At 35.8% G+C, this 17,000-nt stretch overlaps 1 protein-coding gene across 5 annotated transcripts in view; it reads left to right on the top strand.

Annotated features, from left to right (window-relative positions):
• GRM8 (glutamate metabotropic receptor 8) overlaps window positions 1–17,000 on the top strand; it is a 320,010-nt gene that overhangs the window by 57,953 nt on the left and 245,057 nt on the right. For all 5 annotated transcript variants that reach the window (XM_077179022.1, XM_077179021.1, XM_077179025.1 and 2 more), the window contains one exon: window positions 5,944–6,160. In XM_077179022.1, coding sequence (XP_077035137.1) covers window positions 5,944–6,160 — 217 coding nt within the window. The remainder of the gene's footprint in view (window positions 1–5,943; window positions 6,161–17,000) is intronic.

The following is a 17,000-nucleotide window of genomic DNA, read 5'->3' as shown; positions in this document are numbered from 1 at the left end:
GGAACGAGGATGATTCAAAAAACTTCATTGAAACTTTTCCATAACATCAGCTCTAGCACAGCTGATTTGTAGCTGGTGGAGTTGTCAAGGTGTCACCCTGCAGTGAGCATCGAAGGGGCCATCTCACATCTCCAAAGGCATTACTGAGTCTTAATGTGTTAGGTCTCACAGGGTGACTTAATATTGGTTTATTCTGAAATGAATGAAATGAGGTATCTAGTGATGGCATGGGTGACCTCCCATGTGTTTGTCACAGAGGGAAGTGTGGGGGGTTAGAATGTAAGAGAATAGTGCAGAAGGCAATCTCACCCCTGAGGAGTTGCAGCTGTACTAATCACCAAAGATTAGTGGTGGCCCTTAATAGGCCACAGCTGTGTCCAGTGAGGATGAGTGCTACAAAAGAGTGGATTAGCTGGGTGAGGAGAGAGTTGGAGTTTGTTGGTTGTGCTGTGAAGAAGGAGTCAGTGCTGTAAGGAGATGCCCATGAGAAATTGCTGAGAAGGTATGGGAACTTTTGCACTAAGAAGACAACAGGGAGGGATGAAGATATCATAGGAGGAAGTTGAACGTGAGGTGTCTTAATAATGATGTCCAGCCAAAGTGAGTGGGATTGTGAGATGCAATGGAAGACATGGAGCTGTTTACACTATTGTTCTACATAGTGTGTAGAACAGTTGAATTAATCTCCCAGGCCCTCTTTATATTAGAGAAATGTTCCAGGGTGCATTTCACCTTCTCCTATAGTAATAATAAAAGATATTTTCAGTATTGTTTGGTATACAGAAGGATGTTATTAAGATTTATCAAACTCTTTTGAATCTTGAATGTCCTTCCTGAATGACTTTGGCATTACTATGTTGCAGGCTGATGTTTTTCAGCAGCAAAAGCAAACTAAGATGGTGCCCTGGCTGATGGCAGTTTAAAAATGTCACTAATAGCCTAAGCTTGATGACCTTGGCTCTCCTCCTGCAACTGTTCAATATCTGGGCCCTGAGGATTCATTTCACTGCTGTGAATTTTTTGGACTCAAAAAGACCTCTTTCTTGCTGTACAGAAGAGGGAATAAAAATCTTGAAGAGACAGGGCCATTAATGATTAATGATAGACATTTAAAATTCAAAAAATCATCAAGTTGAAAACATGTTTCCACAGTCAAATTTTATTCTGAGTGCTTTAACTCCTTTCCTAGCTGAATTAGTTGGTGGTAAAATGCCAGCTGATACTGAGTAGTCAGTAACTTAGAGTTTATTGGCTTCACTTTTTTTAGTTGCAATTATTACTATTTTTAATGTGCTATTGCTAATATTCCTAAAAAAAAAAGGCTCAGTGATGAGAGAATGGAAAAGAAAAATAAAATGCTAGCTGATCTGTTAAAGTTAGTAATGATAGGACTGAGTGGGTAGTGAAACTGAAGATGTGAGTGATTTAAACTCATTACTCTTGGTGACTGTACAACATAGTTACTGCTCTAAATGTAACTGATAATGTCTAATTTTTAAAATTGATAGTGATTCCTTTCTCAAGTCGTTTTCCTTATGAACTTTGCTCATTTCACTGTCTGCTATTTTGTTCCCAAATCATGCTTTCAGCTGGAAGACTATGTAAAGGAAGATGGCATATGAAATGGCCAGCTGATGCTTTATGCTGTCAAATGTAGCATGCAAATGGATTTGAAAGCTCAGTAAAAGGATTGTAGTGAACTTTTGCCTTAAACTTAGAGAGCATGTAATTTAAGAGAAAGCATGTTAAATCTGCCTGCTTTGGTGAAGACAGTCTTCTGGAAGGGCACAACTAGGTCATGTTGTTTCCTCTGTCGTCTTCAGTGCAGCTTTCTGTGTTCTGGAGTTTAGACCCCAACACTGGAACCCCTAGACAGATCCATAGGAGTGTTCCTCTATGAATAGTCCTGGATTCGGGAGTATAATGGGTGGTTTTTATTTTCAGTGTATGAGGAGCTGAAAGTGGTTTACTACTTGGCTGAAATAAATGTAAAGTTCCATTAGCTGCCTTTGGCACCCCTGAAGTTGTCCACATTTCCTCCATGAGAGAGAGCACAAGTTTGTTTTGTAGTAATGCTTGGTGCTGGTCTTGTACTGATGTCATTCTTCCTTTAAGAGCTGCCACAGTCATGCTTGTGGATTGTCACTTCTGAAAGCACCTGCTTCATCTTCTCTAATCCTCTGGGAAGGGGAGACCTTTAGAGAAATCAGATAGAAGATAGAGATATACAGATAGATTGATGAAAAACAGGCTCTTCTGGACTGCTGATTTTGGCTTGAATGAATCTTCAAGGATTAGGTGTTCTGCTTAGTTATCAGTAATTTTTTTGGTGTATGTGTGTTAGGGTTTAGTTTTGTTTGTTTTTCTCCAAATTGTTTTATTTTTAAGCATGCTGAATAGTTTTCTGATGCTAGTGACTGAAAAATAGATTGAAATGAAGCCACCACTGACTTAGATTAAAGAACTGAGGGATCACAAGTAGTTTCAGAGGTAGTTCAGCAGGTATCAGGGTTAAGACCAGTATGAAACTAAAACTGGATATTGTTTTAAAATATCACACTAGGATCTTTTTTGTTTTCAACATTTAATAGATAGCTTAAGGTCTAAAAATAATAAAAATAGGGCTTCTATGAATTAATTTATAAAATAATTTCAAAGATTAAGTCTGTCACCCACTAGTAGTTGAGCTTATCAGCAGCTTATAGATGCTGATGTTTATATAGATGTTTAATGTGAGACAGTGAGCAAACCATAGGGCAGGGAAGAATACAAAAATTATATCAATGAATAGTCAAACATGAATGCTTTCTGCAACCATCAGTGAATGTGACAGATGTTGTGCAAGAACCAATTCAAATGTGGTTATATAATCAATTTTTTTCCCTAAAAGAGAAGGAAATATACCATTAACACTAATATATGCCACTTACAATACCTGCAACATTTGCATTGTATTTATTTAATTTTGAAAAAGTAGATAGAGTTTTATTTCTCATTCTTTAAAGGTTTCTTTCAAAATGCAAATTTATGTCTCAAGAGACCAGTGGAACTTAAACTAGGAATTCAGTCTGTATTTAGGGAGTTTAAAAAACACACATTACTGAATTGATAGAGCATAACAGTTCCCTTGCTTAGGCAGCACTATTCTCTTTCTTGTAAAATGTACTTTGGGTAATGTAAAATGCTTTATTAAACCTAGAGTCCATAAGTAGAGTTGTTATATTTTAATGTATATATTTTTCATTCATGGATTATTGAACCACTAAATCCAAAGAATTTGACCTCATGCCAAAAAACTTCTTTGCTAAGTCTTTTTACTTCCTATGTAACTGGAACATAAACCAAATTCTCACATTTTAAAGCTATTTTTCAGAGCTCCGCTATATACAATTGCACATTTAAAAGCAGGCAAGGAAGGAAGTTACTATTTACTTTTGCATCAACTGCTTCCAGAAAAAGAAGTCCATGAACCATTTCTGGGTGGGAGTTATGCAATTCTGGGGAGAAAATTCTTGACAGTGGTGTTGTTAATAACCACGAGGGACATAGACAAAAAGAAATGAGGAAAATAATTGTATATTTCATTGCAAGAACTGCTTTTTTTCTCCAAACCTAAGGTTGGTTTGCTACTTAGACAGTGTCTTTCTCTCTACTTTCACGTGGCATATTGTTCTTTCCTGCTAGTGAAAAGCTGGCAGATGTTATAAAACAGTGGTGATTTGAGCTTACCAGTGTACCCAGTGATTTCAGAGTATTGTGTTGTGCTGTATTTGCTTTCCATTCTCATTGTTATCAGAAATAACTCTAGGGAAGAAATTGAACTGCAAAGAGCTGAAAAGTAGGAAAGGAACATCTCTTCTCTGCATTTTCCAGGGCTCCAAAAAAGTGATATTTGTAGTACATAAAATATCTCTATTGATCTGAAACATCTCATTGCTGCGGTTGAACCAACAATTCTCCTACAAACACACATCTAGGGTTTGTTCTTCATCTCGTGCCTGAAGAAAAATGAACTGAGAGGGTAAAGGGATGTAAGTCTAGGCTTCAAGAATTTCACTGCCCAAGTATCAGTCTAAATATTTCTTACTGGTGTTGGTTGTGTTCCCATTATTGATGAAATAGCCTTCAGCAAAGGAACAATGACATAATATTTGAGAAATGTAACACCAAGGAGCAAAATGAGTAAAATCACAAAGGTTGTCTTTATTGTTTTTACATCTTGTTTTACATTATTTTAGAGAGTAATAGAACAAGTTTAGAAAGGTAATGATATGTGCTGGAAATATGCATAATTGTCTTATTACAGGCCAAAAATATTTTGTTATAAAGAGATAAAGATGTTTCAAACACTTTCTGAAAGAAAGGGAATTTATTCAAGGCAAATTTTGTAAGAACAATTTATCCTTTAGTTTTGCTTGGTATATTTTTTCTTTGTTAGTATTATTGATTTCCATGAAATACAAACTCTAACTTTTTCTGTGATCCTCCCTCTCTTTTTCTTTTCTGTTCTCTTCAGTTGTTATTATAACAGCATTTCAGATTTTTGTTCTGAGTTTCCAGAAATTCCATGTGTAGAAAATTTGTTAAAGAAGAATACAGCCAAGATACATAAGAATTTATTTTCTTAGTTTCTGACTGAGAAATGATTGTGCCAAGCCTTAGGCAATTAACTGTTTATTCAGGCTGTGCAAATATATCTGCACTGTCTATGGAGCTTTGGTTAATGACCAGACTCTGAATTCCTTACATTTGCCCTGGATAAAGTTTTTAAATTTGCACTGATGAGGAAGCACTGAACAGGACATAACAGCTGCACTGCAGCCTTCTACTCTGACATCCAATGTGACAGAATATTTACCAGAACACCTCTTGCCTGGTGCTGCTCAGTTTGGCTCTCAACAAAATCAACTTAGGAACTCCATTCAGATTGCTTTCTTGAGGACTGTTCTATGTTTTGTGACATGACTAAAACACCTCTTATTAATATAGATCACATTGCTATGCAATACTTGGAGTATCTTTTATTTCAAGCTAATGACTGTTTGTTTAATCAGTTTTACCATTTATAATAAAAAAATAATTCTCCTTTTAAGTTAGCATAAATGTTAATTAAATCTTCTTGCAACAAAAATATTCTTCAAAATAAGTGAGTATTGCTTACAATGTTACAATGTCTTTTCTGGACACTGCTGAACCATCTGTATAAGACAAGAGTTAACAGAAAAACACTATTTTTTTTTCCTAAGAGAATAATCATGTATTTTAAAATGTGTTCCAGTTATTTAGGTTTCTTTCTACTAAGAATGTTGAGGTGTTTTCTATGAAATTTACCATCCTTGTAAGCTTTCTCCTTCTGAATATGAATATCATTTTTTTTATCAGATAGCTTTTGCTGTTTAATACATAGTCTTCATATTCTTAAGTCATGCACAATGAGCAATTAAAACTGGAAAATTAAAAACCGCGACAGAGAAAGCTTGAAAAATAGTTATAAAACGGGAACACAAATTTTCATGTATGTAAATAAAACAAAGAAATCGTCCACATTTTACTTGTCAAATTCCAAGAATCACAGTCATCATAACTGACCTTCTCATTTTCTGTAGTAATGGTACGAGTTCTTCCTTCTTCCTCCCCCCTATTTTTTTTACTTCGCTTGTTTCTATTAGGGCCAGAATAAAAAAAGTTGTGTTTATATGTCAAGAGTCATGACATCTGGAGTACAGCTGAATGCATTATTTCTTGGTGAGAGTGTTACACAATAAAGCTTGACTGACATTACACAAAATCCAAGATGCTTTCTGATCAGCTGATTTAATTAAAGCAAGATATTTGGTTCTGCACAATGCCTGTGCATAATCTATTACAAGCCTTTCAAAGGTACAAGGATGTAGTGTAAAATGTTATTAGATTGGCTTGCATGACTTGTCATTCTGTTTGCAGATACCTCAAATCAGCTATGCATCCACAGCTCCTGAGCTGAGCGATAACACCAGGTACGACTTCTTCTCTCGAGTGGTGCCACCAGACTCCTACCAAGCCCAGGCCATGGTTGACATCGTGACAGCCCTGGGGTGGAACTACGTCTCCACACTGGCTTCTGAAGGCAACTACGGGGAGAGTGGTGTGGAGGCGTTCACGCAGATCTCCAGAGAGATTGGTGAGTGTGTGTTTACCAGGTTTGGTATTTATAGCTGCTGAGCTCTGGTTAGGTGTCTGCAGCATGACCAGAACACCCGTGGGTGGCTTACCTGGACTCAAGTGGGTGATTTTGCTTCTTGCGTTTCTGCCAAGGTGGCAATTCTGGCAGCAGTTTAAGAAGAGAGGCAAAAAATAAATCTCTTAACCCCTTTTGGAAAAGGAAAGCTCCTTGATGACTTCGGGGCAAAAAGCAACCAGATGCTGAACTACAGCCAGATTTGAGGAAATGCAATTTTTGATTCAGATTAGGAAAATCATGGTCCAGCTTTTTCTGTGTTCCAGCACAGATAAACCTAGAGGTTTTAATTTTGATGAATTTTAAAAACAACAAAACCCTTCCATTCTGAAGTAAAAGACATAACCTTGCTGTTTTTCCCTCATAATAAAATGTGCTGTACAAATACAGGTGCTATGAGAAGTATATTTAAGTCCCTTTGATCCTTTCAAAATTTTTCTTCACACTTTCATAGTTTTTTCTGGCCTGAAAAAAATTACTGTTTCTCAAGAACAGTGAGTTTTGGATGCCGAGGAATAAGATGATGAGTAGCAGGTGGTTTGAAAGAGGGTGGAATTGGTCTTTGACCAAGTACAGGGTTAAATAACAAACAATTTTCCTGTCCTTCCTCAGAAAACCTGGTTAATCAACTAGATTTGGCTTATTGGGCATGTTCATATAAACTCCAGTTCTTTTGAATCAGCTTGGGTGAGAAAACATAATACCTCCCACTTTCACTATCTGCATGTGAATACAGAGAGCATCTCTATAGGAAGGCACATGGGTGTTTCAGGTCCTTATGCTTGAACCATAAAGGTAAGTGATTAGTTGCAAGAACCTGGTTGTAGGATGAAACTACAGCCATTTTTGACATTAGGGAACCAGTGTATGCAATATGCTTACTTGTTTAACTGATAAATGCTCTTTTTCTAGCTTCTGGTCATTGCTGTCAGCTCCTAGGTGTGTTCATGGGAGAGCCAAAGCTGTCTACTGTACGTTGCTTTGTTCTGGGGTTAGCAAAGGCATGGATAGTTCTTTCACAGTTCATACCTAAAATAAATAGTACATCTGTGGCAAATAGATAGGCTTCTCCAGACACCCACTGGATTAATTGGCTGAAAAATAATTTTTTCTTGAAACCATCTGCAACACAGCTAGTTCTGAGTTCTAAAACTAAACAGATAAAATACAGGACTTTTTACTGTTTCCCATTTCCAGGAGTATGAGAGAACTTCAGATGAGTGCAAGCAAAAACTTTAATTACCTTATAATCACAATCACTTGAGTTTGAGTCAGTTGGATCTCCATTGATCCTGGAATAAAAAAAGACCTTTGTAATTTGATAAATAATTAACATGAATAAGATAAATAAATATTATTAATAGGATTGTGAATCCAAAGCTGTTAAAATCATCAATAGGTGTCCTAAACATTATTAAGATCTGTGCAACATCAAAAAGCATAATAAGTCATGATTAGTGGTTTGATTTTTATTTTTTTTTTCCCCTTGTGATATATGTTTTCTATGAGAACACTTGATTTTTGGCAACCTCTGTGCCCCCAGCAACTTACCAACTGTTGTGGGTATCAGGGACTGCAATGGTTCTAAAGAAAGAAAGCAGAGGGAGGCAGAACAGACAAACAATTTTTATTTCCTAGAAAAATACTCAGGTAAACAATCAGGTAAATTGTATGTAACCACAGGGACATGATGGATAACCAGTGCAGAATTGTCAAGAACAAATAGTATCAAATCCATCTAATAATTTTCTTTGACAGGATAACAGCTTATAGCTGGAGAAAAAGCAATTGATGTGTCACATCTCTCAAATTTTGTAGTGTTATCTCAATTGTCACATATAATATTCTCCTGAGCAAATTTGGCAATTGTGATCCAGGTGTAAATAGGCTGGATGCAGACCTATTTAGAAAAGTTTTCTCAGAGAGCCATTAGCAATGATTTCTGTTTAAATGAAAGAATGTGTTGTGTGTTGGCAGTTGTTTAAGCTGGATAAGGTACTAGCCAATATTTTCCTGTTTAACCCAGATGGTCTTGGAATGAAGATTACTGTAAAATCTGGAGGTTACTTTAAGGTCAGAAGGACTAAGACTAGGACTAGGAGAGTATCTAGAAGAAGTCCTTTTCCAGATAGCGTTTTCATATTTGGACTCTAAGGATAAATTTAAGACACCAGCAAGGCAAGAAGGATTTATACAATGAGGAATTCAAACATAATGGTCAGAAAATACTATTTTAAGAAATGATGCAGTGATGACAGTAAATTATAACCTATATTCCTGATTTTTAATGGAACACGCAGGTGGACATACCATCTGTAAAATAATTTGAGTCATCTTCCAATTTTTCCGTCAGTTGTTGGAAATAATTTTGACTCAGTACAGGTTTTGTCCCTCACTTCGGAAAAAGTGAAACTCCTCAAGCAAGCAAGAGTAAGGACAAATCTCAGAAATGTGGTTTGTGAGGAACAGCTGAGCAGGGGGGCTTAATTCAGCTGAGGAAGAGTTGACTAAGAAGAGGTGATAGAAAATATTTTCAAATAGGCTTTTGCAGGAAGGTGGAGGACCACTTGTTCATCCAAATACAGTAATATGTAAACAGAATAAAATATGTAAACAGAAATAATGGAATTAATAATATCTAGCATGATTCTGTCTAGGTTTGAAGAAAGGCCCTTGTAATGTTTAAGACATTAAGTACTATATCAGCTTAGCTGGGGACATTTTGGAACCTCCATTGATAAGGATCCATGAGAATGCATTAGGCAAACACCTGCCCAGTGATTGTGTAAGTGTACTTAGCTCTTGCTCGGGGCTGGGGTGCAATGGATGATTTCTTAATGTCCCTTCCAGCCTGATCCCATTATCCACTGTCTTCAGACTTTCCATCTGAGCCATAGGGCTGGAAATGCTTTTAAAATGGAAACTGAAGTGCATCTGACTATAGAGTCTGCGTAGGTTTACAAAAATCATCACATACTATAAGACTGCACACAACAGCAAAACTTGCCAGGTCTGTGTTAATGAACAGTGCATTAAGAGAACCTAATCAGGACAATGTGTCTCCTGTGCAGCTGGCATACAAATGTACAGGACACCTCAGCTCCTTGCTGAGTACTTTATATCCTGCTTAAGATAAGTAGCCAACAGCTGGAAGCAAAATGAATGTGAAGATCAGCTAATGAAAAGCAAACAATTGAGAAAAGGGTGTGAAAAATATTGATATATTAATTTTTGAGAAAATTTTAGTGTATGAGAGGACGTGAGGTAGCAGATTTGAAAATATAAATAGGAAAGCTTTTTCCTTTGGTTTGTTATTTATATTGTCTTTTTAAAGAAGAGGTGAAAAAGGATCAGGGTTTTACCTAATTTTAATAACATTAATTTAATGTACTTATTTAGTATAATGTTGACAGTTTGTTTCTAATTTCCAGTTTGATTGGCCCTCTGTTCTACTTCTATTTCTTGATCAGTAATAGAAGAAAAGGGAAGAAACAGGCTCCCAAATGAAATGTGGAATACTGAAAAGGTCAAAGTGGTGCCACCCTGACATGTCACCAAATATATTACATATCATAATCTGCTCTAATTTTAATGACAAAGATCCTGTCTGGGACAAAGCAGAACTGGAAATTAAATATTTTACATGACAACGATTGGAAGGAGATTATTCCAGCTCATTCTTCCATGCATTGTTTAAAGACAATGATTAAATTTATAGAATTTTCTACTCCCGTTAAAAAGTTAATGATACCACTGTAATCATTTTGACATCATGATCAAATCATTTTGGTACATTGACCAAAGGAATGAATTCCTACTAAATGCTTAAGTGTTTAAACATTAAACTGAAGCTTGACTCGCTGATACAAACTAAAATGGGGGAAAAGAAGGAAGTGCATTTTACCAAGTCTTCATTAAACTGTCGTACTAAATGTTAGTGTTCTATTTACTTGATGTTCATTATCTTTGCCCAAATAAATGTTGGAAAGTTTCTGATCCAACTTTCCATTAATGGTTCATTTCACCTGTTATTAGAAAACAAATGAATTTACCGTTAGAGAGAAAATCATGGGATGCTTTTTTTTGTGGTTTTTTTTTTGTTTTGTTTTCTTTTTCCCAAAATACAAAAGCACTTGATTCAGACAACTCTCTTTGAGTTCAGAATACTTGCTCTGTATGATGTTTGTATTGGAAAATGGAGCAAATCTACAAATAATATATGAAATGCTACATGACAGATTTTATTCACCACTATTGGTCAACTGCTGATAGGCACTGGCAGTGAAACACTTATGAAACTTTTAGAAGAGGAGGTAAAAATGATAAAGGCAGGTAGTGGAGCTGATCATTAAGAACATGTGCAAAACTTCAGCACTGCTTGCCCCTTTTTGCTTGTAAGTTTATTTCACATATCTTGACACAGGTGTAAAGAAGAGAGCAGAGAGTATTTACTCAAAGAACATTTTTTAATCTTTGACTAGTTGAAAGAACAGCTTCATAGCAGCTTTATTCCAGAAGAGAATAGTGCACTTAATATGAGGGTGTGACCTTGAATACTTGTTTTTAGGAACAAGGTTCTGCAGTTTTACCTACTCCTTTTATACTGGTACATTGCAGTTAACAGCATTTTTCTGAGGAGGGACTACAATTACTTTATGATAAAAATAAATTGTATTATTCAATTTATTTCATAAATTGTATTATTACAGTGACAATGAAAGCTGTGTATTAATGATAATGGATGCTGGTGCTGACTGAATGCTACAGTAGAGTAGCTTTGTTTGTTTCAGACTTCAACACTGGTAGCTGTCTTTTGTTTACATAGGAAATGGTCTGTGACGTTTCTTTGACATCGTTCTTAAATCATGTTTGTCTCTTGTCAGTTCTTTCACAGTGTTTACAGTTGTGCATTGTACCTCTGCTTTTATCCAAGTTATTGGATTGCTTCTTCACAGAAGAATCACAGACTAGTTAGGGTTAGAAATGATTCTGAGGATCATCTAGTACAGCCCCCTTCCAAGGCAGGGTCACCTAGAGCAGGCTACAGAGGAGTTTGTCCAGGTGGGTTTTGAATGTCTCCAAAGAGGCTAAATTACCTTTCACAATTTCCTGACTTCAAATTTTCAGTGGGGAAAGTGGAAGTGTATTGGGAAGTGGGGAGGGAGTTTTGAGCAGGAAAATAAAACTTAAGGGGTGTGGCATTTTCTTTCCACTTAAGCTTTGATAATTTAAAATAAAATGGGTTGCTGTTAAGATTAATTCATATTTCCTGCAGTAATCTCTGCATACGTTTGATGTAAAGCTAAAGCTTTTTGTATTTTGTTAAGTAAGATGAATGGACTTCCACACCCCAAAGATAGTATTTAATGGAAGATTAAAAAATCTTGCAACATGAAGATGAAAGAAATACAATATATGAAATGTAACCTTTTCCCGAGAGATATTTCTGCTTTAAAGTCTGTTTTCAGGCATAACAAATTAATTTTCACAACTAATAGTATTCTAACATACCCTTGCTAAGGGTAAACAGTTTAATTCAATTTAAGTTTTATTTTCATATTTATGCAGATAAAAGTCTATTGATAGAACTGTATTTCAAGCTGCAAGCTGTAATTAATAATAACACTATGTAATTGGCTAGAGGATCTTCAAAGTAATGCTGAAAAATTTCAAAATCAGATGGTAGGTGTATTAATATTGCAAAAGCCTGAAAATTACTCCAGCAGTTTTTAATATTTGTACCAATTAGTACCTGATAAAGAACAGTATAATTTCTAGGGATTTAAAATGAAGGACTGTTTTAATTTCTCTGTGGTGCTAATCAATGTGATATTCTTTAGCAATAATTATTTCTTTTCTCTATAGTTTTAGTGAGATAGAGCAGTAAGCATACTTTCTGTGTATGCTCTCTGACCCTCCAGTAATTGTAGGCAGAGGGACCTAAATACTCTTGAGGTGTTTCTTCTTAAGTCAATTTAGTTAAGGGACTTTTAAAATGTCCTATAGGAAGCTTAATAGCTGTAGTATTGTAAGTACTACAGAAGTCTCTATAGTAGGACTTTTTTCTTCCTTTTGCTTCATTTGAACACCAGATGTTTGCATTGGTTGTGACCACAAATTCAAAGAGTAGTACAGATGTCCAGGAAAGTTTATTTCATCAGTGCTTTTAGTGCTATGACTCATTTGTAGCCATTTCAAACTTCTTAACTTAGTAATGATATCTAAGTTGATTTTTAAAAATGTGTAAATAACAAAAAATTATGTGATGAGGATAATTTTAAGCAAACAGTCTTATTAGATTAAAAATTAGATTCAACAGAAATATTTTGGTTGAAATATATTGTGTGATGGCCTGTGCAGGAATTGAACCTCCACAACCTTGGTGTTATCAGCATCATTCTCTCACCAGCTGAGTCAATCTCAGGGTCTAGAATCAGATATATTCATGTTAAGAAGGTACATCTGATAAAGTAAAATTGTTGAGGCACTTGAGTTTTCTGAGAAAATTTCTTTTGTCTCTCACTATGTCTTTTTGTCTTGAAATGGTTTCTACTAGTTTTAAATATTTAGCATTTTTTTAGAAGGCTTTGCTTTCTACCTGGAGAACTGTAAGTTTTAAAAATTGTGTGAGCAATGCCTCATGATGGATATTAGCAATATACTCTTAGTATCAACTTGTTGTGATCTGTGGCTGCAGTTAAAACAATGAAGCCCTGGAACTGTCAGACTGAGCCAGTCACTGCAAGTCAATATCTTGTCTCCAGTGGTGGCCTCAATACCTGGAACAGAAAGACACCAAAATCTTACTTAGTCACTGGCAGAAATACTTATCCAAGGAGCGTTCTGCAACTCCAGGCATTTTGTGGTTGATAGTTAGATTTCCTGAAGCATGAAAATTAATATCCATTATAATTTCTTTCTGTTACCATTTTACCACTTTAACCTCACTTGTTAAATATTCTCATTTGGATGCTACAAATGGTATGCAGGAGAATCCAGTTAACCTCCTTCATAGTGTGCCTCCTTACTTAACTCTGGGTTATAAGATGTGAAGTAATTTCAGTTTAATGGTTTCAGTTGTCACTTCCTGGTTCCTTTATTTCATTTATATCTCTGGTAAGCTGTGTAGCCACGACTGAACACTCCAAGTAAAACTTTACTGTTGATTTATGTAGTGTCATTGTGATCTTATTTTTATTCTCAGCCCCAATCTTTACGCATCCTGATAAATTGTAAGCTTTTTCTGTGGGCTGCTGGGTATCAAGCAAATTATTTCCAAAAGCAATCTGTTCTGACACTCAAAGTTTATTAACAAATGGTAACAGCTGATTTAGAGCTAAATGATGTGTGTGAACAATTCCAGGTATTTCTGCCAGCCTGCTCTCCACTGTATTTGTCAATAGTCAATATTTTTCTATGACATGTTTGCTTATCTATCTTTGTGAATACTTTCTCTTCTATCTGCTCTTGTTTATTTCAAATAATTTTATACCATTTACAAAATTTCCAATCTTTCAATTCAATACACTCCCTCTCCTTTTGAAGATGTTTGTGTTAAACAAATCAAGCCCTTGTAGGCATTTCTAGAGCACATGTTTATTAACCTTTTCCAGTGCTGAGTTTTGACTGTTTCTTTCTATTCCTTCTACTCATTGTTTTTGATCCTTGGGAGTTCCTTCCCTCTCCCCACTCCCCAATTTTTAACTGTTCATCCAAAAGTCTTCTAAAAACTGTTATGAATATTAATATTCTTATGCAAAGCTGATATATGTTTTAATAGTAACTGTTGTTCCATGCTAAGTACTAAGAGCAGAATGCAGAGAGATTTGAATTTATCTTATAAATGTATCTTATATAACTGTATGCCCATGCCCCTCCTGAATGCCTTTCTTCTTCAAGGTGCTTTAAACTATGTAGGATCATATCTGCTACTGTACCGGGGTACTGGTAGTTTGAGGGTCAAGGTTAGTAACTTTGCCAGGTTGAACTTTTGTTATTGTCCAGCTGCACATGAAGCCATTGACTCAGTCATATAGTCTATGGTCTTTAAAATGTTAGATTAGCCCTAAAAGAAACTTGGAATTTCTTTCTTCAGAATTCTTGACAACTGATAGTTTATGAATTGAGACAGAGGGAAAATGCATTATGATTTTTGTACAAACTTCTGTATTACAGCTGAAGCATATTTTGTTCAAATTACAGTATAATTTTATTTTTGATAGCTATAAAATGGAACAGAAAATGAATATTTAATCTGATTGGTATGCAATTATGCCTTCTGATATTAAAAAGAAAAAATGAACAAATGTAACTGAGACTTCATTTTCAAGATTTTCAACAATTTTGTCTAAATGGTAATATCTATCAGAGAAACGTAATCATAAACATTAATGTTACCCGTTAATTATCTTTTCTTCCCTCCATAGGCTAAATGTTGTTAATAAATGGTGTATGTGCATGATATATAGTCCACTTTCCTGGGCAGTCCTATGGATGTCTGGGAAACTGTTAAAGCAGACAGTGCTGTTTTTTTTTTCCTCTGAAGATAAAGCAAAGTGAGAAAACAGCTATTCATCATTCTGTGTTTATGTAATAGATGTGTGACTTCATGCCCATTGTTATTTACTGTATTGTGATATATCTACCACAGTGGTAGGTAGATGATAGTAGGTAATGCCCACTATCTTTCTTTCTTTATATTATGGTAAATTTCAATGTGTTCTGGGGAATTGGTGGGATTTTCACTTCTCATTTTATTTCTTTATTACTTTCCCTACTTGTTCTACTGTTTGGATTGTCACTGGCTGCTATTTTTAATGTGCCATGCTAATACAAGATTCTTGAGCTTTGCTCTGCTGAATGATGTAGAAGGGTTGACTGAGTTGAATGTTACAATGCTGACAGTATTCTTGCAAGATTAAATGAAAAGAATGTCTGATTGTAAATGTCAAAGAAATATTCTTGTCTTCATTTTAAGTATTTTCTTTCTGTTCTTGAAGGCCAGGGGCCCATATTGTGCCCTGAGTCACAGTAAGCACATGTTTGCTATTAAACATGCAGTGGGGTAGATTAGCAGTAACAGCTCTCTCTTGGGTGTTCAGACTGGGGTAACCCTTCAGATAGAAGTCATTCCCTCAATTCTATTATCTCATGAACTTTCCACAGAGTTCCAGAGAACTCTGTTCAAAAAATAGTATGTCAAGAATTGCTCTTATTTGTTTCAGAAAAAACAGGCATATATATATGCGCCTCACTAATATTTAGAAAAACTCCTGCATTGATTTTTTTTTCTGTTATAAATGAATGTTTTTTATGCAAATTGCAAGCTGTGATACCACCACTTTAAACTGGGATGACAGAAATATGCATATTGTGAAAACTCACAACTTATGAAAAAGATTTTTTTTCTTGCAAGAAAACAAAGTGTTTCTTAGGTCCTCTCAAGGACAGAGTTTTGTATGATGAAAAAAGAGTTGTTTGTTCCTCTACTTTCTTAAATACAAAATGATTAGAGACTTCATCACTTTCTAGAAGAAACTGAAAGAGAACTAATTGTTTAAAATGCTGACATTCTAGCAAAAATGCCAGTCTGTCTTTAATATTCTTCATAAAAGCAGGATATTTTGACTGGGCAATTAATCAAGAGAATGAGTTTCAAAACAATACCCTTGAGTAGCACAGGTGTCATGCAGATAAATCCCTGTGTTGCTGTGTCTGTACGCATCCCAAAATTTTCCTGCCACATCCTTCTGGAACATACTCTACAGTAGCAAACAGGAATGCACATTGCCCTTCACATGCCTTCATAAGTCATCTTCTCCTTGGGATGCTTCCTGAAGGGCTGTGGTTGGGTTGTCATAGAGAGAGGAACAAAATTTCAACCCCCTTGTTAACACAAGAACAAAGGGGTTGTGGATTTCAAAACTGACTCCATTGAAATGTGTGTAATTTGTAGATGTTAGGGGAGGGATGGAGGGCTAAGAAAACCAAATATATCTCAACACCTTGATGTTTCCTGCAAACATTTATGCTGGAAATGTTCAACTCCCATTAAGGGATTCATGAGAATTGTATGATGAAATTAATCCTGAGGATGTTAATGCTCTCTCAGGTAAGATCAACCACACCTGTTTGCAGGAGTACCTAGTTTAGTTAAGGTCTCTTTTCTTTTAAAAATGGGAACAAAAAAATCTGAATGGAAGTTCTTTATTTTTTGTAGGGGTTCCTATTTTCCTTTTAACCTATTTTCCTTTATTTTGAGGGCGGGTAGTTGGATGTCTATCTTCTGCATGGACCCCTTCCTTTAAGCATGCAAATCCTGAAACATCTTAGGCTCCAGAAGGATGAGAGAGAATGGTATTTTGCAGTCCCAGGAAATAAGCAACCTTCTTTTTGTAAAAGCTGAAGTCTGGTATGAGTACCATGAAACCTTGCTTTCATGGTAGAATGGGAGCCTATATAACTCATCAGAGCCTGCCCAGGTCTTTGGTGACATTGCAGAGTTCTCATGGACAAGGGGAATAAAGCACAAACTGAGGGTCTTTCTGCTGCTCTGCTCCGATGGGAGGCAGATGAAGGCAGTAGATCTGCATGCACTCTGCCAGGTGCATTGTCATACATTCCTATTGGATTTGGCATATATTGGCATGTTGGATGTGCTGTGAGATGCATTGCAATATTTGCTAGGGCCAGTAAATTGAGTTTTGTGATTGTAAGTAGTTTACCTAGTATGGTAAAGCACTTAACAAAGTGCAGATAATTAGGCTGCTCAATTTATGAGAAC

Source organism: Agelaius phoeniceus, chromosome 5, assembly GCF_051311805.1.
Source record: "Agelaius phoeniceus isolate bAgePho1 chromosome 5, bAgePho1.hap1, whole genome shotgun sequence".
Taxonomy (NCBI): domain Eukaryota; kingdom Metazoa; phylum Chordata; class Aves; order Passeriformes; family Icteridae; genus Agelaius; species Agelaius phoeniceus.
This window is presented reverse-complemented; position numbering and strand designations above follow the sequence as displayed.